General features: G+C 41.5%; 1 protein-coding gene across 1 annotated transcript in view; it reads left to right on the top strand.

The window, feature by feature from the left end:
- The window catches only part of PCOLCE2 (procollagen C-endopeptidase enhancer 2), a 67,023-nt gene that overhangs the window by 20,517 nt on the left and 20,223 nt on the right, over window positions 1-26,283 (top strand). The window contains exons 3-4 of the mRNA XM_014852051.3: window positions 19,281-19,536; window positions 25,082-25,206. Of these exons, the coding sequence (XP_014707537.1) occupies window positions 19,281-19,536; window positions 25,082-25,206 (381 nt within the window). The remainder of the gene's footprint in view (window positions 1-19,280; window positions 19,537-25,081; window positions 25,207-26,283) is intronic.

Here is a 26,283-nt window from a genome sequence, read left to right as displayed (position 1 = left end):
CAAGAGTGGGCACCCTTGTGTTGTTCCCATTCTCAGAGGGGTAGCTTTTGTTTTTTTCCACTGAGTATAATGTTGGCTGTGGGATTGTCATCTATGGCCTTTATTGTGTTGCGGTAGTTTGCTTCTATATGCATTTTATTCAGCATTTTTATTATAAATGGATGTTGGATCTTATCAAATGCTTTCTCTGTGTCTATTGAGATGATCATGTGGTTTTTATTCCTCATTTTGTTAATGTGGCATATCACATTGATTGATTTGCTGATGTTGAACCATCCCTGCATGCCTAGTATAAATCCTACTTGATCATAGTGTATGATCCTGTTAATGTATTGCTGTATTTGTGCAAATTTTTGAAACGAAGAATAGTATATAGTAAAAAAAAAAAAAACCCCAAAAAACATTGCTTCACTTCACTGATCATGTCAATAGAGACATTTTTTCTATTTCAAATGACCTGTTCTGGTGTGTTACAGCAATAAATCCTATTTCACGTCTACCCTAAACCTATTATCCACAGCCAAAATACCACTATTTGACATTGAAAATAAGGTACTGGAATCTTTTGCAATTGAACTGTGGTACAAAGAGCTTGGTTGCTGAGATTTCAGCATATTCCCAACACTTGATGTTTTTCTTCACTTTTTAGAGAAATAAGTCAATAACTTATTATTGGGCATATTTTCAAGCCACACCCAAATGCTGCAGCAGAACATGAAAAAATACTTTGTAAAGCTGAATGTCATCAGAGACAGTCGGGAATCCATTCACTGCTACTGCCCTAATCGAAACAGTCAGCTCTGTAGGTCGTGAGTGTAATCTGTCCACCAAGCTAACGTTTTACAGAATACCATGGTTTATAAGGAGACATCACTGCCTTACTCTGAGTCCTAAATTGACTTGACAATCCACAACTCTGACAAAGCCAGCAAACACTTGCTGCCGTTGTTGTCATCTGATTCTTAGGATTTTCTAACTTGTAGAGATATGAATAAAAAATAAAACTGCCTTTGGGGGACTGTTACCAAATGTACTGGCATATGTTAGAATCATCCCTCGTTTATGTGAAAACAGAATTAATTTTAAGATTGTAAATTAATTTTAGGCTTTTAAATACGGGCCTAAAGTTGATGAACTGTGTATGTTGTCAATATCCATGAAGTGGTCCTTGGAGGCCAAAAGTTTGAGAAACCGTCTCGGAGATAACGTCCTCGTTAAATGCAGAAGCCATAGTTCTGCTTTTGTCCTTCCTTAGAGCCCAGCATGTGACCTGACAAGTAGTAGGAACTTAATAAATATTTGATTAATTTATTGGAAAAAAATTGGGTGGCCTTTCTGGGAGAAACAAAAGAAACACACATTGTTCCCATGTGTTCCTGCCTCACCCTCAAGGAATTTACATTCGTTTGGGAAGAGTTTTCAGCCATTTCATTTCTGAGTTTTACTGTTGACAAGTTTTCGTCAACACATTCAGCTTCAGTTTTCTGACACATCTCAGGTACTTTTCTGAGCAGAGACCAAGAACCACAGGTCACAACCCTCCACAGTTTAGCTTTAGCTCCTTTGGGAAACTACCAAATTAACCACTGATATTTTCTACCTTTATTCATATACAAAGTGGCTGTTATTTCGAATTAAGGATACAGTTGGTATTAAGACAAGATAAATTGGATGTGGCATGTATTAAATTATAGGATTTTTATGATAGATCACAGGATGATAGACTATGACTGGATTTTACAGTAATTTATTGTATAGATTCATAGCAGTTTCAAACTTTTCCTAAATAGCAGGTTTCAAGTTTACGCAGTGATGTGGATACACTTAACTAGTGGCTTTGTTGTAATAGATAATACTGGTAATTTTGGCCAACATTTATTGAGTACTAAGTAAGCAGCAAGCACTGTTCTGGACTCAGTAGACTGATCGATGCATGTTCACCCACCTGCGTGGCCCTGTGTGTTTCCGCTTGTTTTGTTTTAAGTATACTTTACAGACAGTGAAATGCACAGATCTTAAATTTACAGTTCAATGAATTTGACAAACGCTTATACCTGTGTAACTGACACTTCTGTCAAGTGACTTGACTTCTGTCGAGATAAACTTTCCAGCGCCTGGAACCTTCGGTCGTGCTCCTTCCCAGCCAATTCTCCATCCATCCAAGGACTACAGATTAGTTTTTCCTGTTCTAGAACTTCATAAAAATGGAATGATATGGAAGATAAGTCTTTTTTTTCCTTCATCGTTTACTTAGCATAATGTTTTTGGATTTATCCATATTGTTGTATGTGTCAGCAGTTTGTTCTTTTTATTGATAAGTATTGTTATCAAGAGTGGAATTGCTGAGTCACGGGGCAGGTATGTGTTTATAAGAAACTGCCAGGTCGCTTTCCAGAGTGGTTGACCATTTTACACTCCCACCAGCAATGGTAGAAAAATCTATTTGCTCCACATTCTGGCATTTGATATCATCAATCTTTCTAATTTTAGCTATTCTAGAAGGTGTAAAGTAATGTCTCTTTGTGATTTTAGTTTGCATTTCCCTGTTGACTAAGGAGACTGAACTCTCTTCATATGCATATTGGTCTTTGTGAAGTATCTATTCAAGTTTTTTTTATTGGATTGTCTTTTATCTTAAATTGTAGGGGTTCTTTATTTATTCTGAATATAAGTTCTTTGTCAGGTATATGTGTTGCAAATATTTTCTTCCCAACTATGGTTTGTCTACTCATTTTTTAACAGTTTCTTTTGATGAGTGGAAATTTAAAATTTTTTGAAATCCAATTTGTCAGTTTTTACTGTTGCAGTTAGTGCTTTCTTGCTACCCAGGATTGTAAAGATATTCTTCTGTGTTGGCTCCTAGAAGCTGTGCAGGTTTATCTTTTACATTTATGTCTGTGATCCGTCTCAGATTAATTTGTGTGTGATGTGAGATGGGGGTCAAGATCCATATTTTTCTCTATGGATTTCTACTTTCTCAACATCTTCTGTTGAAAAGACTGTCCCTTTACCCGTTGAAGTGCTCTGACAGCTTTGCCAAAAATGGCTTTACTGTATAAGTGTGGGTCTATTTCTGGACTCTATTCTATTCCATTGATCTGTTTGCCTCTCCTGACTATTTTTCTGGTGCTTACAGGGAGTCTTTGAGACACCATTACTATGGTGATTCCAAACAATAAATTAAGTGAACCACATATTTAAAAAGGGGGAAAATGTCCTAGATTAAAAGATCTTAACCTATCCACATTTCCTTTCTTTCTTCCCAGGCACACAAATTATTCTAAACTCTCCATACTTTGATTTTTCTGATATATTTATATCATGAGTTAACATGTTGATTACAAAATATTTGCATTTGTAGTTATTTCTAAAACTTCCCCATGTGTTTTGATGGTTGCTCTTTCATATTGTCTTCTGAAAAGCAGTGAAACGCCTTCCATCCTTCAGAGTGTTCTTCCTTTTTATACTCTGTAGAAATTGTTGCTGATCGAGAAATTACAGTGAGAAACCAGTGTTCCTGGCCAACTCATTCTTTAAGAGGTACTATTGTCAGCTCGCTGTTATTTTGTGTAGAATAACTTCATCAAACAAGCTTGTTGGGGTGACTTGCCTCTCCCTCTTGGCATATAATGGATGCATGAAACCAGATTTTGCAGTATGACTCAGACACTTATCTTTATTACGAGTTAAGTTTTGATGCTTTTTTTTTCTATTTGTATTTTAAAAGTGTTTTAGGGTTGACAGTTAAAAAAATAGGCAAAAGATTTGAATAGACATTTCACCACGGGAAATATATGAATGGCCAATAAGCACATGAAGAGATGCTCAGCATCATTTGTCATTAGGGAAATGCAACCCCAAACCACAATGAGACACCACTTCACATCCACCAGGATGACTTAGTCAAAAACCAGATAAGTGTGGTTGAGGATCTAGAGAAACAGGAACTCTCACACATTGTTGATAGGAATGTAAAACAGTGTAGCCACTTTGGAAAACAGATTCTTTTAAAGTTAAATATTTACCACATGATCCAGCAATTGCACTCTTAGGTGCAAGAAAAATGAAAACATACATCCACATGAAGGTTTGTAGAAAGATGTTCATAGAAGTATTATTAATAGTAGCCAAAATAGATACATCTCAAATATCCATCAACTGATGGATGGATAAACAATATGTGATATAGCCATCCAATGGAATATTACTCATCCATAAAAAGGACTGAGGTGCTGATTCATGCTACAACATGGGGGAGCCTCAAAGATACTATGCTAAGGGAAAGAAGCCAGATGCAGAAGACCACATATTATATGATTCCGTTTATGTGAAATGTAAAAAAAAAAATCTATAGAGAAAGCAAATGTCTAGAGACCAAAAGTACCTTAGTGGTTGTCTGAGGCTGGGGGTGGGGATGAGGAATGACTGGAAATGGATGCGAGGGTGCTTTTTGAGTGATAGAGGTGTTCTAACGTTGGATTGTGATGACAGTTGCCCAACTGAAAATTTACTGAAAATCATTGAAATATACCCGTAAAATAAATGAGTTGTATAGGTTGTAAATTTTACCTCAGTGGATTTTTGTTAAATGTTTTAGGATTGAAAAATTCTCACCTGAATGGGTCTAAGGTCAAGGAAACACCAACACTTTCCTGAGACTTGTGGCCAAGTGGGGCGGGATAAAAGCAGAAATGCTCCATCGGGCAGCGTAGGACTCTCAGTTTTAAGAATAACCTTCTCCTTGAATTGAAGACCCACAAGATAATGGCTCCCCTCAACATCAGCCACCCCTTCAGGCAGCCGAGGGCTTTGAGTAAAGGGTGCTTGGGCCAACTTGGGTTTTCTTATTTTATGACTAATCCCAAGATTTGCGGTTGAAGAAACAAGAACAGATGGGGACACCATGGCAGTGTCTGAAGGTGATTACCTCTACCTGCCATAACTTTTCGAGCCATCTGTGCCGGCTGGGTGCAGTCTGCACTACTGAGTTCCTTCTGAGCCTTGCTCCAGTTTTCTTTTTTCTATCCTCTAGTGTCTTCTTTTTTACGATTTTTCCTAAATGTGTTGTTGTCACAGAACATTTCATTTAAATGTCACACCAGCTGAGCAAAATACTTCACTGGCTTTTCTCCTGCTGACTAAACTCTCCTCTGGGAATCCTGAGGTTCTTCTCAGACAGCATGTTAGTTTCTCCATTTTTCTTTTGTTTTTAATTTCATTTACATTTTTTGAAATGCTTTCCTGGGGGGTGAGCGGAGGAGAGTTTGTAAGCAAGGTTAGCTAGTGTCGGCAGGCTGGGAAGACAGTGGGGGAAATACAGAAGGGGCCTCCTTTGTTTATGCAGCTAACCAGCATCCCCGGGACATGCCCTTTGGGTTGTGGCTCCTGGCACCTCTGAGCCCCTCACACACCCTCTTCTCTCTTACTCTCTCCTTGTGGCTACGCGTTTGTGAGACATCTGGCTGGAGTCAGAGTCATTCGTGGCCTCGGACTGTGTTTTCTCTTGTAAAAGTTTTTCCATATCCTCATTCCTAAGAGAACTACACCTTTTAAAATCGTGTTTTTCCCCTCAAACCATCATTCTAAGTGCCTTTTGATGCTGAAACATATACCTCTAACATCTCAAACTTGATGTGTTCAAAACCAAACTTATTATACCCTCTCTCCTTCCCAATCTACTTTCCTCTAAAACAAAACGGTGTGAAACCTTCCTCACCCTCTCACCGCCTTTCTAATGTGGATACTGCCTGTGGGGCTTGAAACCTGGAGGTGACCTTTGGTGAGGTTTCTCTTACCTGCCAGCATCCGTCTTGTCTCCACCACTGTAAGTGAAGCCAGCTTTCCCATACAGATGCCCACTGTGAAATTAGCACCACAGCGAGATGTCATTTTTTTGCCTACCTGATTGATACGTATTGACAGCACCAGTGTAGCTGAGGGTGCGAAAAATGGGAATGGGAATTAATTCAGCTTTTCTTGAGGGTATTCCATAATAATCTAAAATGCCATGCTCTTTTGATTTAGCAAATCTATTTCTAGGAGTTTATCCTACAGATATATTCCCTTAAACACAAGAAGATTTATATAATTGTGTTCATAATAGCATTATTTATATTAATGAAACATTAGAAGCATACTAAATGTAGAAAAATATGGGAATTTTTTTATAGATTATGGTACAAGCATACATTAGATTAGTATAACGTCATTAAAAATGGTAATATAGCTGTCTTTCAGTTCTGTTGAGTCCTCCATAGCATCTGGCATCATTCTTGGTATTTCATAGGTGCTTAGTAGAATCTGGCTTTTATTTTTAAAATATACTCTTATACATAAACACGTGTGTTTATTTCTGCCCCTTCTGAAAATCCCACCAGAATTACAGTAAGAAAATTAAAAAGTTTAGACCCACAAGAACAAAGGGAACTGGAAGTAGACAAGAGATACCAACAAAATTTTGGAAGATAAGAAAGCATATGGTCAGTGGTAACTGAATTAGCGAAGGAGCGAGAATGAAGATCAATGTGTCTGCCAGAGGGGAGGGGAGGCGCCAGCGAGAAGCAAGCTGATTTGTGCCACAGGCTCCCTGCAAGGCTCAGGAATTGGAGGCACTGGGTTTCTTGGAAGACAGCAGAGCAGGTGAGGTTAAAAATTGGAGTTATGTTTGGAAACCTTTGTAAGAGCAGCTAACCTCCCAGGTTCCCTCCTCCACCCCAAGCAGCAAGGGGGCTGCCTCCCTTGCCGCTCACCTCCATCATCACAGGGCTTACTCTGTGGGAACCAGAGGGGCTCTGGATGTGGGAACTGCAAATCCAGCAGAAGGGGCCAGGCTGAGGTGTGGCACTGAAAACAGGATAATTAAATTAAAGTCTACATACTGAATGGTGAGGCCCTCCCCGTCCTCTTTCCCCCTGCTCCTCCACGAAAGCTGCAGCAAGATCTCTACCCAGAGGCAAGACGTTGAGGGATCTTAGAGACCAGGAACAGCGCCAGAGGAAGAACCTCTGGGTACAGACATTTGGGAGGCCCAGTGAAAAAGCCAGCCTGTCCCCAGTCACACTGTGGTGACAAGTCCTGCCATAGAGCTTCCAGTCAGCCTCGCCTCAGTTCTGAATATGAATAGACAATCTTTACTAGACATTTGAGGAAAGCCTCTTACATTAAAGAATGGAGCCTCAAACAGAAAACAAAAACTCCAAGGAAACAGAGACAATGCAGAGAGCAGAAGAAAACTTCAAAATGATTATTATCCTCAGAGAGATCACAAGATATTGTGCACATAAAATAAAAGCAGGATGCTGAAAAAAAGACTAAGATAAGAAAAACACTCTTGGAAATTAATAACTTGATGGTGGAAATGAAAAAATTAATAGAAGGGCTGGAAGATAAACTTGAAGAAGACTTTCTCAGAAAGTAGAACAAAAGAGAAGAGAGAGAGAGAGTACTATTGGAGGGAAAAGATGAGAAAATCAGAGAGTCTCACCAGAAGTCCCAATCTGACTGAGAGTTCCATAAAAAAGAACAGAGAATATGGAGGGGAAGGAATTATCAAAGAAATAATATTCAGCACAATGCATGGAATAAGACAAACACCAAGTACATCTTTGTTCAGTTTAGACAAGAAAATCCTCCAAACTTCTGGAAGGGAAAAATCACATGGAAAGGGAAAAGAACATGAGCCTGTTGGAAGCTAGAAGGCAGTGAAACAATGCCTTTAAAATTCTGATGAAAATTATTTTAAAGCTGCTATTCTGTACTCTGCCAAACTGGCAGGCCAGTGTGAGCACAGAATAAAGATGCTTTTAGATATAAGATCTTAAACTTTTTATCTCTGTACACGCTTTGTAAGAAAACTATGAAAGGATGAGCCCCAGCAAAATGAGGGAATAAAGCAAGCAAGAAAGACATGGCAGCCCTGGGGGGGATTTCCTGAGTTGATGATAAAACGAGTCCCAGTCCACGGCTGTGCAGTGGGCCTTGAGAGCAGCCAGTCTAGACAGATAGAGGGAGAATGCGAGGGTGGAGGGCTCCAAATGTTTCCAAGAATAAAACAGAACTGATAGTTTACCATGCCTAGAGGGGGTTTAGTGATAGGTACATAGAAAACCAAGAAAACTTAAAGCACAAAGCAACTCTTAGCCCTAGGAAAAACAAAACATTGGCAAGACATGTAACACCTTGGCTAAGCAGCGAGTAATATTTGTGTGGTCATAGTAAATGGAAATCCTGGATTCTGATATGACCAGAATTTTGATGCAGAATTGGGGGCCATAATAGTAAGCCAAGAGATAAACTTTTAAAGGGATAAATCAAGAAATAGCAGCACAAGCACAAGTTATTAAGAAGCAAGGAGGTGAATTCCAAACAAAACAGTTGAAAGAGTTAAACTGATTGCCTCTGAGGACTGTGAACCAGGGATGGGCAGAGGAGCCAGGACTGTTATTTTCCCGTAAAGCCCTAGTGCTATTTTAGGTCATAAACTATCTGTGGACATGAACTTTTCTGATATAAGAATTAGGTTTGAAAACAATTTTAGTTCTCTTCTAGTAACCTAACACTACCATGTAAACCCTGTTTCTTATTCGTTCCGGGGGACCTGGATGTTCACATTTGCATCTGTCCTGTTTTAAATGTGTTTATTACCTTACTGTGATTTCTCTTATCCCAGAAGGGAAGGGCTTTCTGTTTCATTCCTTGCAAAACAGTATACTTTTGTGTTCCTGATCCATTACGGATTCTCAGATGAAATTACAGATTACAAAAGTATTTTCTTGAGAATGTCATTTCAGATTTTTTTCTTAGGTCATTGCATTGAAATCAGGTCTATCCTCTAAAAGCTTTAAAAAATTATACTCACATGTCATTAAGAAGAAAACATGGGTGCGGTATGACAGAAAGTCCCCCAGTTAGCAAAAGGCTCCCCTGGCTTCTGTGTCTGTTTCCTGAAGCCTACCCGTCAGACAACATGTACCAGTGGCTTAGGGTAGGGTTGCTTTTGCTCCAAGAATCTCCATCAATCCTGTTTATGCTGGTCTGGAGTGACTCATGTTGACAACTTTTGGAGAATGGAAAGAATATCCTAAAAGGACTTAAGCACTTTGTTCCATTTTTTGAAGGCGTGAAGAAATTGGCTAGATTTAGTTTCTCTGACCTATCTGCAGTCTTCTATCTTGAAACACAGCTTAAAAAATATTTAAAAATATCCTTACTTTAAAAAAATTATAATCCTGTATATGAAGATTGAGAGATTATAACAAAGCAGACTGATTGGGTCAAGTGTTTTTACAAACTTCTGGTGTCATCTTTCGCATGTCTTAGTGGGGCCCCAACTTGCCCCAGGGAGGGACTGCCAGGTTCTGGGTCACGTGGACCCTTGGAGTTTACGTTTTGTCCTAGCTGGATGTATGTTACTGGCCAGCAGCTGGTATTTAATTAATACTTGTTGATTGATTTAATTAATACTTGTTGAACAAATAAAGTGGCATAGGAAGTCCCAAAGTATTCAGAGATCTGAGACTAAAATATGTGAAATGAAGATAGAAAACTTTGCCCCGTCTCCCTTCTCACCTTCATTGCATCTTGACACCTGGTGCCCAGCTGCGTGTCAGATACTCAGACACAGATGGATCAGAATGGACCAGTCCTGCCTGTGAAAGGGTCACAGTCCACTGCGAGGCAGGGAACACACCCCAGGCCCTGTGAGACCCTGTGGGCCCTGTAGATGCTGAGGAATCTACCAAAAGAGAGGGGAGGACAGTGGGCTCTGGGTGTGGGAAGAGGGAAGATAACATCCCCCTGAGTCAGGACATTGGTCGAGGAGTGGGAGGCTGGTGGGTTCCTAGAGAAAGTACATTTGGCCCAGGCTTTGAAATCAGCGTGGCGGTCAGCAACCTGAGATGGGAGAAAGGATTCCCTGTAGGGAATGACATGATCTCGTAGAGGTGGCAAAGGAGAAGGGCTGGGCATCTCTGAGGATGGGTAGATTTGTACCCAGGATACGAAGGAGAAGATGTGACCAGAATGTAGACTGAGGTGGGCCTTACACGTTGTTCTAAGGAGCTTGGACTTCATTCTGCAGGGACCAGGAAGCCATTCTGTTATTCTTTCATCCTTGTGTTTATTCAGCAGCTATTCGTTTAGTCAACCTGTGGTTTTTAGGATGCAGCGGGGCAGCTTCAAACTTGAGAGGAGAGGCCCAGGCGCCCAAAGGCCAGAGTGGCCGTATGTCCCCATTTGTCCTGTACATTTCCAATAAGTACTTGTCATTCAGGGCATCTCACATGATTTACCATTTGTCCTGGATTTTTCATTGTTTTAAAAGAAATATTACGCCCGATATTAGCTTGAAAATAATCCAGGATGGATTTGGTAGAGCTTCGCTTTGTACCTCTGTCTTCTCCGGTGGTCTTGTCTACGAGTGTATCTTACACATACGTAGTACTCGGAGTTCTCTCTCCAACACGTGGTTCGTGTGAGTGACAACCAGTGAGCACCCGGCTCTCTGTTCCTGACACAGCTAACACCTTTCAAGGACAGCATTCAGGACACATACTAAACACATGAAACTGCTGGGCTCCTTCCAGTCTTGGGTGGTAGGGGGACGAGTATTCAATGCTGCTGCTCCTGTCAGTCATGTGGTACCAGCGCTGTGGTCAGTGGGGTGGCCGGTGAGACACACGAAGACACCAGGCTACCAGTCGGCTGGTTCAGTGGACAACATGGGAGGTATAGATTCCTTGTACGTAAAATACAAGCTGGAAGGTGAGCTGCCCTGCTGTGGAATCGTCTGAGTGCTCTTGCTAGAGTGGTTTTGTTATTTATTGCTTGGTATAAATCTCCAGCTCTTTATTTTATTGCTTGGTAGTACTTTTTCAAATTCTATTGTTTGGTAATGGTTTTTGATTGCGGTAAACCCTTTCAGGATCAAACACCTGAAAAGACAGCTCATGTTTAATGAAAAATTAAGTGGTGGATTTCCAGTTCTCAAGAAGGTTGATGATGAATGCATAACTTGCTCAGAAGATTTGTCATCACTTACATCCACAGTAGGGTCCTAGTGACATCCTCGGCCACGGGAAACCCAGAAGATGCACATCTGTGAAAAGGAATACTCTGCATTTAAATGTACTTTATCCCCTCCCCCAAGCAAAACCTAAACCAGCAGCTCTTTGCACAGTTGCCCTTCTCCCCATCCTGGCTCCTGGCTCCCCGTCCTGGCTCCTGGCTCCCCATCCTGGCTGTAATTTCCTCAGAGTTCCTGTTGCTCAGGGTCCTGCTTTGTTGTTCGCTCACGTTTTTCCCATCTGTGTTGTCTCTTGGCAGACTTGAGTTCAGTAACCCTCTCAGTGCTGAATGGCTTGCCCCAGCCACCGTCTCCTCTCTGATATTTTCTTCACCCTTAGGCAGCGTTTGCAAAAGAGACACCTCCTAAAGCCCCAGCCTCTTGTTCATTTCATAGCTTTCAGTCAAAAGATCCATTTCTTCGCTCAGCTCAAGAAGTCCTTGTGGCTGCTGAGTGCCTTCTTGCCCTGGCTGACCAGCCGCAGGTGGAGGAGTCAGGGGTCGTGATGGTTGGGCTGGAGGTCCTACTTATACTTCCGCCGGGAACACTGAAATTACACGTGCCTCAGTGATACTGAATTTTCTCACTTCTGCGATTGCTCCAATTGTCTGTCGCTTCCCCTGCTATTCACGCGGCCTGAGATTGTGTTCACTTTTTTGGTGTCCCTATTACACTGTTGATTCTGTAGAACTTAAAAGCACCAAAAACAACAAAGATGTCTCCACAGTTGCCTGTCACAGAGCTGCTAGGTAAGGACAACTGGTGAATGTCACCATCTGGTTGTTAATCAGGGAGATTTACACAAAGTGCAAAGCTGCTCTAACAAACAACCCCCCAAACACAACAAATGGTTATTTCTTGCTCCCTTCACAGTCCGTGCAGTTGGATAGCTGTCTCAGGCAGCTCTCCTTCGAGAATTAGCTCCTGTGTGGCACTCTGCTTCTCCTAGAACCTTCCTGTCTCCTTCATTGAATCCCCTCCTGAGAGCAAGAAGAGAACTCCAGAAGGATTGCACAGGACACTTTACGGCTAGGCCTGGAGATGGGTATCACTTCCACCTGCATTCTGTTGGCCGGGACCCAGTCTACCTGCAGGGGAGGCTGGGGAATGTCGACTTCCTGTGTGCCCAGGGAGAGGAGGCAAGATTGGTGAGCATCTCGTCAGTCTCTGCGGTGGTCAGGCCGTGGAGTACACAGTGGGGTAGAATCAGGAGACCTGGGCTCTGCCACTGACTTGCTGGGTGGCTTTAGCTAAGTCCTCATAACCACTCTGAACTGTTTCTTCCTTCCCATGAGGGCGCTAATGCTGCTGGCCTTGTGCCCGTAAGCGAGAGTTTACATTGTTATGTAAATGTTTATGCTAGTAAAGGGTGCTGTGGCCTGCGGTATGTTTTTTTAAATTAAGATTTTAAGGGTCCCAGTCATTTATTTTTCAACTGAAATAAAGAGTCTAGGAGATATTAGTGAAGTTTATTCAGTAATCAGCGCGAGGAGTTTGAACCCTGGGAAACCGTGCAATAGTGCTCTGATGGAACCGCTCCAAGGGGCGTGAGTTTAAGTGCAGCTTAGATCTCTTTCACAAAACAGGACACGTGCAGGGAAAAGAAAAAAACCTTACAACTGGATTTCAAAAAGACGGGGTAGAGTACATCTGGACTTTTCTCTAGATTATATGTTGAAGGTAACAAACAAGAATTTCTTGGTCATACATCAAACAGGTTCAGAGATGCTGACGTTGTCTGTGTGTGGAGGGAGGAAGCACCAGGGTCATTCATTAGTCCCTCGGTCTCTAAGAAATGCAGCTGGGAAATGTGAGAGGGAGATTCCCCTCCTCTCTTCCTGCTGTGGCTCTGTCCAGCTGGCGCCTTCAGTCATGAGGCGTGGGGTTTCGAGGTCATTTGACACAGGCTGAAGGTGGCCTGCCCGGCTGCCTCACGGCACAGCTGCTGCACAGGACAGCGTGGGTTTTATTGCCTATGCAGTTTGCTCGCTAGATTTGCCTATTAGACCAGGGAGAGGGGTGCCAAAAATGTGTCCAGATATTCAGTAACTACTTTTTGAACTCCTGTAATAGACGGGCATTGGACTAGCTATGGACAGGCTCTGATCTCTGGATCTCACATTCTGGTGGAGCGACAGATGATAAATAATCTATAAAGAAATACCATCGTGATGTGATCTACACGATCTAAAGCAGCGGAAGGGCTCAGGATAGCCCTCTCTGGAACCATGACACATGAGCTGAGACCTAAATGATGAGGCGGGCAGACACAGGAACATCAGAGAGGAGAGTGTGCCAAGCAGAGGGACCAGACAGTGCAAAGGCCCTGAGGGGGAAAACCAGCTTGGAGTGTTCCTTGAACAACCAAATTATTGTGTAAGAGGGAAAGATGAGGTCAGAGGGCATATCACGCAGGGTCTTAACTTCTCTGTGCCTCAGTTTCTTCACCTGAAAACCGTAAAACTAGGCTAATAATATCAACTTCATTGGATTGCTGTAAGAGATTTAGTGGAATAATATATGTAAAGTGTTTAGAAAAATACCTGGCCCCTGATACACACGACGTCAGTGTGTGACTGTAGGTACAGTGAGCATTCTGTTCCACGTGCAGTGGAGGAGTTTTCGGACAGTTTTCACTGGTGCTGCCGGGCTGGGCGTGAGGTGCCTGGGGCCTTCCTCCTTCCTCCCGATGGGAGGGTGTCAAGGCTTTTTTGGTGAAATACTCAACCAAAAAAAAAAGTCCAAAACATCCCATGTTATTTCCACTAATCAAAATGTATGTTTTCTTTTACAAATGTTTATAAGATTTCCTCTTTAAAAAGAGGAATATTTAAATATACACAGAATATACAGAAATAAGATCTTGTAAGCTTCTGATTTATTCCCCTCTGGAAATATAGCCAAATATCTGTATGTAATTGGCACTAGATTTCTCTGGGTTACGTTTGGGGCTGTGTGTGAGATGTCACTGCTCTGCCTGCCTCTTCCCCTTTATGTAAATAAAACGTGGGCTGCATTTTAGAACATGCTTTCCCAAAGGTCTGTTTGTGGAAGAGGAAATCTTAGAAGATTCAGACAATGGCTTTTTAAAAACTCAGACATGCTGCAGAAACAGATCTTTTTGTTCAAATTAGTAAATGATGTGTTGGGGGAAGAAAAGCTGCAGGCTCCAGGGAACGTTACCATTGCTGCAGAAATCTCATCTATACAAAAAAGGGAAGCTGGCCTCATTTGCATTTTGCTACTAGTATCCTAAAAGTGCAAACCATCAGCTTAAAATCCAGTCCCTTGTGTGTCTCCACCGCCCTACCCCAGCCCCACTTCATCCCCTGGCCCCCATTGACTCTCTGGCAGCAGCCCCAGGCAGGCATTGAGAGACTTGGCACGTTTGCCTGTGACAGTAAGGACATCCCAGGGGCTGTGGGGTGAGCTAAGGTCATTATTGCAGCACCAGACTTTGGCCCACACTAGACTTGGCTGTTGATTGGAAAAAACGCGAACAGAGAATTATTTTTCTACAGGCAGATAAGGACTCCTCTGGTCAGTATAATCTGACAAAACAGTAGCTTTATCTAATTTGCCACCAAAAAAAGTGTTTTAGTTGAGTTGCTGCATTAAATGTTAGCATTTATGGGAGATTTGAAATATAAAGTTGCCCAAAAGAAAGGTGTCTTTTTTTTTTTTTCTTCAGTAATGAATGATTTAGAAAGGAGAGCGGCCTTCTGGAGCTCTCCTGCCAGATGGGGTGGGAGATATTAGGACACAAGAGGTGGAGCCACTCAGTAGGTGCCTTGTCCACGGTTTGTGCAGAGAAGCTGGTGTTCCATGTAGCACCTGCTGGATTCATTTATTTAACAAATAATTGTGATGCGCCTCTTCTTGGAGCCACGCAGTGTCTGGAGGCTGGGGATGCAGCAGGGAACAAGGCAGGAGGGAGCCCTGCCTCCTAGAGCTCCATCTTCAGACAGGGAGGGAGTCAGCGGGGGGAGCTATCCCACGCCCAGAGACCCAGAGACAGGAGAGGCGGGCTGCTAAGTGTGCAGAGTCCATTTTGGTGGGGGGAGGTGGGGGTGGCAGGGCAACGGGTCTGGGAGTGCCTCCAGGAAGAGGTGACCTTGAGACTGAGACCCTAAGCATGAGTGGGAGCAGGGCAGAAGTGGGCAGGGGTTCTAAGCAGAAGGAAGAGTTTGTGAAGGGCCTGTGTGTTTTTGTTTTTATTTTTATTTCTCCCCCTTCTCTTCCTCCTCGCCCAGAAAATTCAAGGATGCCCAGGTTGTAGACTGATGTACAGCATTATCCTATTTTTATTAGTTTGTAAAACAGATACAAAAACGTAATTATGTATTTTGCATGGATATATGTATATGTATGTAAAAGTATTTGGAATGGCACGGCAGGAACCCCACAAATCTGTGACAGTGGTTGCTTCTGAGAAAGGAGGGAGAAATGGGGCTTGGGATGGGGACAAAGGAAACCTCATTTTATCTGAAATTTTAAATTTATTTTATTAAAGGAGACTTTAAAAATGTGTTGACAAAATGTTAACAATAATCAGTTTTGGATGGTTGATACCCAGGTGTTTGCTATATTACTCTATGTTTATTTTTCTGGATTTTTATTTTGTTTCCTTAACAAAGAAAAATCAAGGATACAGACTGTAGATTCTTCAAGTGGAAGGATCATCTTCAGAGAATACGCTTTCTAAAGTCCCTTAGAAGGACAGTCCAGGCACTCATAGCAAGGTTCACATCCCAGGGCATCAGACAGTCTTGATCACCCATAAATATGAAGAGCAGCTGTGTATTGGTGAAGGGGTTTGCTGCACCTCACTTGCAATAGAATTTCTCTTTGGCCTTCAGTGCAAGATGGCATATGTCTTTGGTTACGGTAGACCCACAACTGATACAGATCTCCACTGTGTCCTTCCTTCAAAAGGTTTTCTTGCCAGGGTTGTTGGGATCAACATATGTTCAAAACAGCAATGATATAACCCAGTTTCTGTTGCTGAGCATATTTGTGTCTCATTCTCAGAGAAGCTTCGACTTTTCATTGCAATGGGACCAAGTAAAGAACTTCTAAGAGGGAATTATTTATCCCATTGGGAAAGGGTATCCAAGGCCTGTATTCCCTCTCAACAGCCTGACTACAGGAATGAATCAACAGAATAGTCTTGGTGTCAAAGAACTGAGAACTTACCCATGAGACAAGGCTGTGCCCTCCATGCCCCTCCTTGTTGGAGTCATCTAAAGACCCCAGGACAGTCTTCTTCATTTCTTGTAAATTTTGGCTCCTGGCTCACTGTCACTGTCTTCAGCATTCTTCCTTGTCATAATTCATAGTAATTTCAGTATCTATGTGGATGATGCTCTTGAGTCTTTAACCTTCTCTCCTCCAATGAGTTTATCCTCCATTGTTCCTCAGCCACCCACTTCCATTGTCGTTATCCTTGCCTCCATCACAATCTGGGTTGTTTCTGTCCTCACCCCACTGAGTCCTGATTTCTGTCCTTACCCAGCTTGGATGCCGTGGTCCATCATGTGGTCATTCCCTTGGCTACTTCCTCAGCTCTCTTGGCCCTCTCTCCCTCCATAGTCCTCACTTGGCGAACACCATCCCAGTCCCCCAGCCTCCCGCCCTTCGCTGCCTAAATCCACCTCTCCACTTGCTCTGCACCTCCACCCGGGGAGCTGATTAAAAAAAAACACAACCATGCAGAGAGGACTCACTTTTAATTCATTTACCTCAGGTGGGCCCTCAGCACTCCTGACAGTCCTGCTATATTTCCCTAATCCATTTACACACCTTCTCCTCTGTTCTCAAACTCTCAGTAGCTCCTCTCACATCCACCCTTGCTGTCAATGACCTCGTTTCCTATTTCACTAAGAAATGAAAATCGATCAGAAGAGAAGTTTCATATGCTTTCACATTCTCATCTGCTAACCTGCTTGCATCTGCCTTCCCTCCTCTCAGTAGGCAGAAATGTCCATGCTCTTCTCTAAGGCCTCTCCCTCCAACTAGGCCTTAGGTCAGATCTCCCCTAGCCTGCTCAATGACACCCTCCAGCGGTTCTGCCTCTCTCCTACTTCATCAGTTTTGCTCTCTGTGGAGTTATTCCCATTGACATGCAAACATGCTTTGATAGAGCCCGTTTTAAAACCCTGTCTTGATCCCACATCCCCTTCCAGCCAGCCCCATATGACTGTTCATCTTTCCAGCAGAACTTCTTGAAAGGCTGGTCTATATTCATTACCACCAGTTCCTCTCACTCCATTTTCTCCTGATCCTTCTCTTTTCAGGCTTTGTCCCTCCTGCTCCACCAAAACAGCTTTGTCAGAGTCACCAGTGACCGCTGGTTGCTAAACCTAGTGGTCGTTTCTCAGTCCTCATCTTCCTTGACTCAGCAGCAGCACTTGACTCAGTTGACCAGTGTTTCCTCCTTGACACACTCTCTTCACGTGACTTCTGGGCGCCACACCCTTTGGATTGCCCTCTACTTACTGACTGCGTGTATGGTGGTTTGACCTCATCTTGAAGACCTGATGACATTGGAGTGCCCACGGTTCTGTCCTTAGACCTCTCCCCTTTTCCTCTGCACTCACTCTGTGGGTTGATGAGTCTCATAGCTTTGAATTGGCCTCCATACAGTTTATCTGTACATTTATACAAATAGTCATTATTCATGCAAGGACAATCCAACTTGAATTAATTTAGTTCAAAATGTTTTTCCTGGCTGGGAATTTTTCAATGCTTCATAGAGAGCTTGCTTATATTTAAAGTGACAGACGTGGCATCGCGTTTTGATAATTTTCTGATCGTGGAAGAAATAGAGATTGCATGCAACAAAGCAAAACAAAAAACAAGTCCTACCACAGATGCCTCAGTGAGAATGTTTAAAAATTAAATTGCATTTTGTGCTGTCAGCTTCTTAGGCTGTGGCTTAGGAGCTTTGGTTATTCACACCATTAAGATAAGCTCTTAGCACTTAGAATGCAACCTTGGCAAAGGCAAAATAACCCCCTTCTTGTGACGACTCCACTACAGTGTCTACCATGAGGTGTGTATGTGTTTGGCTCAAAAGGCAAATAGCACTGAAACACTTCCTGTTATCATAGGAAAACAAAATTCATGGCACTCAACTCAGCAACCTGGGAAAGCCACGTGTATGTTAAAGCGTCTACTGACCCTTGTGTCTGAGAAAGTTAATTAAGAAATGTAAACCAACCAGTGTTGTTTGTGGGTCTTTTATTTTTTTCCTTTGTCATCTGTAAGTTTTTAGAGGATGAAATTCTTAACATAGTCAGTGGAGACCTCATCTAGTTGAAAAGGTGAAACAGATCTGATTGAGACTTTACGACTAAACAACGTGAATAAAGAAATTCAAAGATGGTGTGACCTGGGAAAGAAATGGGGCTTTTGTGAGAATCCTTCCGAATGCTTTTGTAGCCACTTTTTCTACCTTTTCAGAGAATAAGGAGAGAAGCATTGTAAGGGTTATATGGAGGAAATTATGGTGAAGGAATTCTAATGAGAAAGTGAAAATTTATCTTTTTCGTCAGTGCCTTGTGTTTCAGGGTTGCCTGGTATGTAAAATTTTCACCCGGAAAACAAACAAATAAGAATGCAGTGACTTCCAGAAGAGATGATTCAACAATTACTCAGTTAATGTAATCAGTATAGATAGTTGATCTGGACTTTTGAGGACCCAAAGTGAATTATCTGTGATTAACTGCACAATTGCCAAATACCTTCAGTTTGAACCTCATAGAACCAGTCTATATGCCGAGATTGTCCTATTGTATTATTTGTAAGAAATGATATTTCAAATATTCCTTTGCCAACATATCTCTGGGTGCCCTGGTGTTTTAGAATATGCAAATGTGTGCCCAGGTCCAGTCAGGACTGGTATTCTTCGTAAACAATGACTTATCAATAAGACTGATCCAATATTTTCAACTTGTTGAGATCAACTCTTAAGGAATAAGATCGTGTGCCCTAGAGAATTGTGGGATTTGTCAAAAGAGAATAAATACTTAGATTTTATTAGGAATGCGTTACGTTAAAAAACCTTCTCTGGCTTAGTTCACATTTGAGGGAAGAAAAAGCCTCATCTTGGGTATTATTATCCTTTTATCTGCTCACTTTAGTAATTGGCTTTGATGTGAAGGCCTCAGACGTTGTTTTCATGACACAGTTTTCCACTTGGCCCTTTTCTCGGCAGGTTCCTGAGGGAAAAGTGGTAGTTCTTAATTTCCGGTTCATAGACCTGGAGAGTGACAACCTGTGCCGCTATGACTTCGTGGATGTGTACAATGGCCACGCCAATGGCCAGCGCATTGGGCGCTTCTGCGGCACGTTCCGGCCTGGAGCCCTTGTGTCCAGTGGTAACAAGATGATGGTGCAGATGATTTCCGATGCCAACACTGCTGGGAATGGCTTCATGGCCATGTTCTCTGCCGCTGAACCAAACGAAAGAGGTATCGTTTCCACATAATGGCGATAATAGCAATAACGAGGAGTCTCTGTTATTGATGCCTCCTGTGTGTCAGGCCCTGTTCTGGGTCCTTTATATGTATTTACTCCTTTAATCTGAGTTTAAGAACAGTGCTTCTCAAACAGAGAGCTAATAAATGTCACCATACCACCAAGAGACCATTAAAAAAATGTCTTTTTTTAAGCCAATATATATTATTGTAAAAATTCAAATATAGAAATTCGTAGACTAAAAATGTGAAGCTTGCGTACGTATATACACATACAGATGTAGAAACACACCCCTTCACCCCACTGTAGTCCCCTCTGAGAAATAGCCATGGCTGGTGATTCCCATACCCTCTATGTGCACTTACTTATATGTAGGTACTTTTGCAATAGCTTTTTAAAAATATAGGACCTGCCTGGTAGCGCAATGGTTAAGTTCGCATGCTCGACTGCAGCAGCCCAGGGTTCGCTGGTTCGGATCCTGGGTACAGACATGACACCGCTTGTCAAGCCATGCCGTGGCAGGCGTCCCACATATAAAATAGGGAAAGAGGGGCATGGATGTTAGCTTAGGGCCAGTCTTCCTCAGCAAAAAGAGGAGAATTGGTGGCAGATGTTAGCTCAGGGCTAATCTTCCTCAAAAAAAAGAAAAAAAATACATATATATATAATTGGGATCATACATTCATATTGTTTCACAACTTTTTCTTTTCACTTAACACTGTGTGTTGGGATGTTTTTATATCAGTACATGTGAGCTCCCAAGAGTAGAAGCCTCTCCCCTCGGAGGATAACTGCAGCAGGCAAGATCTGTGAAGTTTGCAGCCTTTTGCCTGTTGGCACTCCCTGATCTGCTCTTGCCTTGGGCTGTACTGGTTTGAGATGTCACAAGACAGAATCTGGGGCTGTCAGAGCAGCCAGAATGTTTGGGAGGGAGTCCTGGCTGGGAGCTACAGAGGAATTGAGGCACAAAATATACATATAAAATCCACCCAGATCTTTGGCTGACAGCTAAACTCTACATCTGTGGAGGAGAGCCCAGCTGGCGTGGCATAAAAGCATCAGCTGGAAGATGAAAGAACTGAGCAGAGATTATAGCAGCTGCCCACTGCCAGGGAGATAGACTTTGAGCTTGAGTCTAGCTGAGTTAAATGCCTGCTAGAACAAAAATCATTTTTCATAGAAACACAGCAGAATCTAGAGTCTCTATAATGTATCATTCATAATGTCCAGTATCCAATTATGTGATGAAGCTGGAAAAGTGTGTCCATATTGAAGAAAAAAGAGGTGAATAAAACCTGACCCCAAGGTAACTCAGATGTTGCAGTTAGCAGACAAACACTTAAAGCAGCTGTTATAAATATGTTTAAGGACTTAAAGGGAAATATGTGTGTAAGAAAGAAACAGATTGAGAGGGGCCAGCCCAATGGCATAGTGGTTAAGGTCGTGCACTCCGCTTCAGCAGCCCAGGGTTCGTAGGTTCGGATCCTGGGCGCGGACATGGCACTGCTCACCAGGCCATGCTGTGGTGGTGTCATACATAAAGTAGAGGAAGATTGGCACAGATGTTAGCTCAGCAACAATCTTCATCAAGCAAAAAGAGGAGGATTGGCGACAGATGTTAACTCAGGGCCAATCTTCCTCATGAAAAAAATTGAATAAAATAAAAATAAGTAAAAAATAAACTGAGAATCTGAGGAAAGAAACAGAAACTATTAAAAAATAAAATGATAATTCTAGAGCAAAAAGATACAGAATCTGAAATGTTAAAATTTACCTTTTGGACCTACAAGCAGATTGGAGATGGTAAAAGAAAAGGGCAGTGTATTTGAATAGAAATGATCCAATCTGAAGAACCAGGAGGAAAAAGAGCCTCAGAGACTGTGAGACAGTATCAAGTGGTCTAACGTAACTCCAATTTGTATCCCAGAAGAAGAGAGTGAAAATAGTGCAGAAAAAACATCTGAAGAAATAATGGCTTGAAACTACCCAAATTTAGTGAAGAACATCAATTTACAGAGCCAAGAGGGTCAGCAAACCCAAAATAAGATAAATAAAAATGAAGCCACACCTAGGCACATTATAATTAAATTACAGAAATCTAAAGATAAGGAGAAAATGTTAAAGTCAGTCAGATAAAAACTAAATTACATCCAGGGGAACAGTGGTGTGAGTGATGGCTTTCTTTTAATCAGAAACAATGGAGGCCAGAAGGCAGTGGAACAGCATTTTTAAAGTGCTGGAATAAAGCTGTCAACCCAAAATTGTATAGCCAGTCTTCAAAAATGAAAGTGAAATAAAGACATTCTCAGATAAATACCTGCATCACAAAAAATATTGAAGGAAGTTCCTCAAGTTGAAGGAAATTGGCCCCACAGGGTAGCAAAAGGTAATGGAAGGATTGGAGGCCACTGGAAATGGTAAATATACAAGAATATATATTCTTTTCTTTTCTTCTCTTAATTTCTTTATATGTGTCTGTTCAAAACAAATGTTAACACTGTGTTGTGGAGTGTGGAATGTATGTATGACACACATGACAACCACAGAACGAAGGATGGAGAGGCAAAGGGAACTGCCGTTGCCCATCCACACACACACATGTACGACGCATGAAGAAGTGCAATGCCAACTCTGCATAGATTGTGATAAGTTAAAGATGCATATTGTTATCCCTAGAGAACCCATTAAAAATGCAAGAGTTATAGCTAGAAGCCAAAAGATTAAAATAGAATACTAAAGTTATTCAACTAACCCAAAGAAGGCAGGGAAGGAAGAAGAGATGGAACACAAGAAAGGGGAGACAAACAGAACAAAATAGTAATTGGCACACTAAATCCGAGCATATCAATAAAGACCTTGAAGGTAAAGGATTAAATACTCCAATTAGGAGACAGTAATTGTTAGAATGGGTTAAAAAGCAGCGCCCTACTATATGTCGTCTACAAGAAAGCACTTAAAATACAAAGACAAAATAGGTTGAACATGAAAGGACAGAGAAATATGCACTGTGCAAACTTCATTAAAATTAAAACTAATGCTTATAAGAAGACACTGTTACAAAGATGAATAGGCAAGCCACAGAATGGGAGAAAATATTCACAAAAATATCTAATAAAAGACTTGTATTCGGAATATACAAAGAACTCATACAACTCAACAATAAAAAGATAAAGACCGCTTGGGGCCATTTCTTATGAAGTTAGACATCTGCATCTACTCTTGGCCTAGCAATTACATCCCTGGGTGTTTATGCAAAAGAAGTGAAAATCATGCCCACAGAGAGATTTGTACAAAAATATTCATAGTGGCTTCATTCACGATAGCCCAAACTGGAAACAACCCAGATGAATATCAGTGGGAGGAGGGGTGAACAAGGTGCGGTGTTTCCGCACACTGGAATAGTACTCAGCAGTGTAAAGGGACAAACTGCCACTACACACAGCAACGTGAATGAGTCTCAGACATTGTGCTAAGCAAGAGAAGTCAGACACAGAAGAGTACACACTTTCTGATTCCATTTATGTGACGCTCTGGAATAAAACTCACGTGGAATTTTCCAGAAAAGTGGTGTGGAGAGTTAGCAGATTGATTGGCAAGGAATACAGGAGTTTTGTGGAAAATGGATTCAATATCGTCATAGGAGGGTGGCTTACATAGGTATATCCATTTTTCAAATTTTTACAGCTAAGATTTGTGCATTTCAAAGTATAATTTATGTCCCAAAAATCTATAAAATAATAACAACAATGATGTAGGTGATTGGAATTGGGTAATGGCATTGATAAAAAGAATAGTAGAATGATGATAATTCTTGAAACTGGGTGATGGATGCATAAAAATTTGTTATATTATTCTATCTACTTTGTATATGCTTGAAGTTTCCCATAAATAAAAATTTTTAGAAATTATTCCAACCTCAATTTTTATAGTATATTTTCTTAAGTTTAGAGATTTAAGAATGATCTTCTGTGTCAAATAAATATTTCATTAAAGTATATTAATTCCTTTAGTTTCATTCAAGTAAAATTGTTAAATTCAAGTAAAATTCAATTAAAATTTTTATATTAAAATATCTTTCTAAAATTATTTCTGTCAACCTATTGGTACATGTGCATAGAGGTGTCTGAAATGATGTTTGTCAAATATTAATTGTGGTTAGTTTTAGGTGGTGGGATTTGGGGTGGTTTTACCCCAAATTTAATTTTATTGTTTTTTTCACGAAGGCAGAAATAGCTTTATTAGGAGGCTAGACAGTCCAAGAAACCCAGTCCAGTCACAGAGAAGAGAGGCTAATGTTAGTACAGGGCAGGGATCTATCTACAGAATACTCTCTGGAAAACTAAGCGTGAAACTGAAACCTCCATCTTAACGTCCCAACCATCACAAGTGCTGCAGAGTTTAGCTCTGATGAAACTCCTGGAAGCTCCTGGTGAAAGAATGAGATTTGTGCGTTAAAGGAGAGCTCGCCAGCACTGCTGAGTCTGAGCTCTGTGGAAGGTGTGGGTCTGGGTGGGAAAGTAGAGGAAAGATAAGGGGATGCTCTCGTTACCCACACAAGATCATCTCGACGTGCAGCTGACAGAGGGACCACACGTTTTTTGACAGAGGGCAGCAGAGGGATGCTGGCTGAAGAAGCGCAATGTCTGGGCAGTCTGTCATAACCCATAATCCAGAGGGCTCCCTGCAGTCTGGTGTGAGGGCGCCTCCAGCAGGTCCTGGCAACACTGGCATCCTTTCCTGAGGCCCCTGGGAGAGAGTCATTTTGATCCTGTACTGACTTCATTCGGAGCAGAACTGCCAACTGTTGCCAACTGCTTGGTGCCAACTGTCCAGCACCAAGCCCGGGGTCATAATTAGCTGAGAGGAATGGAGTGGCCACCCCGTGACACCTGTTCCTCCTGGTCTTAGGAGACTTAGTTTCTGGAGCAGTCACTTTTCTCAGATCAAGAGAGATCTTGCCCAATTTAGGCCCAATCTGGAAATCACTCCCATCTTCTTTAATGCTTTTCCGTATTGCTGAAAATTTATGAACGTGTATTGTTCTTACAAACAAAATTATTCTTAAAAATTACCAAAGATATATAGTATATAAAGTTTTCTAGTAATGAGAGTTGTCTATACCAACTAATTCAAATTTTGTCCTTGGGCATGGATTTTACCCTTATTAATAAACACCCCTGCCTAGAAAGGTCTTAAAATCTATATAATTTGTTGAGCCTGCATGATTTCTGAATGAGTGCACGCCTGAATGTTTTGTCTAGTCCAAAAATATGGAAAAAAGAAAAGATGCTCTGGCCCTCATTCCACTCCTTCACTGTCTCTTGCTGATGTGATATGTCAGGTGACATGGAGATCATTCAGTGTGTGTGTGTGTGTGTGTAATAATTTTTTAAGAGAAAATTTAAGAGCTTCTACCATTGTTTTTATTTACTATCCTATCACTTTATAGTCCAAAGTCATAATTTTCACTTGATTGTGTTGCCATAACCTGTATCAGGATAGAAACCTGTTTTTCTTTTTCGTTTGTCATAACTTCAGGGGATCAGTATTGTGGCGGACTCCTTGAAAGACCGTCCGGCTCTTTTACGACCCCCAACTGGCCAGACCGCGATTACCCTGCAGGGGTCACCTGTGTGTGGCACATTGTAGCCCCAAAGAATCAGGTGAGATTCCCTGGAAATATGAAGAAAGTATGCGTGTGTGAATTGTCCGGACAGTGCGAGAGCCCCAACTCTCAAGAGCTAAGGATGCAGGACAACAAGGCCCTGCTGGACACAGGTATTTCTTCATACAAAGACCCAGATTAAAATTGCCTTTGCACTATTTGACTTGCAAAGGCACGGATTTAATTTCCTATTATAGAATTCCAATTTCAAAACAGATTTTGAAATGCTAATGGTAAGCAAATCCCACATGAGATTCTTTAACCCCGTGGAAGATGTTATAAGCAGGTGGTTATAAGCAGCAGTGGCTAGCTGTGGGAGGGTACAAAATCCCCAAGTCCAGGTACATTTCAGTTACCATTTGCCCACATAGCAAACCCATCCAGTCCTGATAATGGCCATCCTGGTCACCAAGTCAAAAACAGTCTGAACGCTCTGCTTTGACAAAGCCACTGCAGGCAGGCCACATCATTCTCGTCAAAGAACGAATGGGCGCCTGAGGTGAAAGCTAGTCTGCTTTGTGGGTTTTTTGGTTACTGTTTAAAATAAAGTGTTTGCAAGTTCCCCACAAATTACTTTATTCATTGCCCTAAAACAATCAAGAGAGAAAGTCTAGTTTTCCAGTGTTTATTAGTTTGTGGTTATATGAATTTTTACCCTTTCTGGGAACCACTTTCAGAAATTAATTGCAGGACAGAACTTAGCATGACAATAGACCAAGCCTACTTTGTGAACTTTTGAAAATAACTTTTTAAAAATTATTATTATTGCAGACACTGTAGACTTTAATTCAAACACTGTATGGTGAGGGTTATGATGTTGTTTAAAAAAGCTGATCTTCTCTTATCACTCAGCACTAATACTGTTTGCCATAGATTCATTTTTTAATGGAAAATTATTCAGGCAAATAGACCATGCAAAAAGTTAGTGATTTGAACACACACACACATGCACACACTTTGATCATAATCCCCAAACTCAGTTTTATTTTTAAGAAGAAAAATATGATCATTTATTTAATAATGAAAGATTCTATAAGTCTGTTGAACATTTTATAGTTAAAATGACATTTAAAGA

This window comes from Equus asinus, chromosome 21 (genome assembly GCF_041296235.1).
Source record: "Equus asinus isolate D_3611 breed Donkey chromosome 21, EquAss-T2T_v2, whole genome shotgun sequence".
Classification (NCBI taxonomy): Eukaryota; Metazoa; Chordata; class Mammalia; order Perissodactyla; family Equidae; genus Equus; species Equus asinus.
This window is presented reverse-complemented; position numbering and strand designations above follow the sequence as displayed.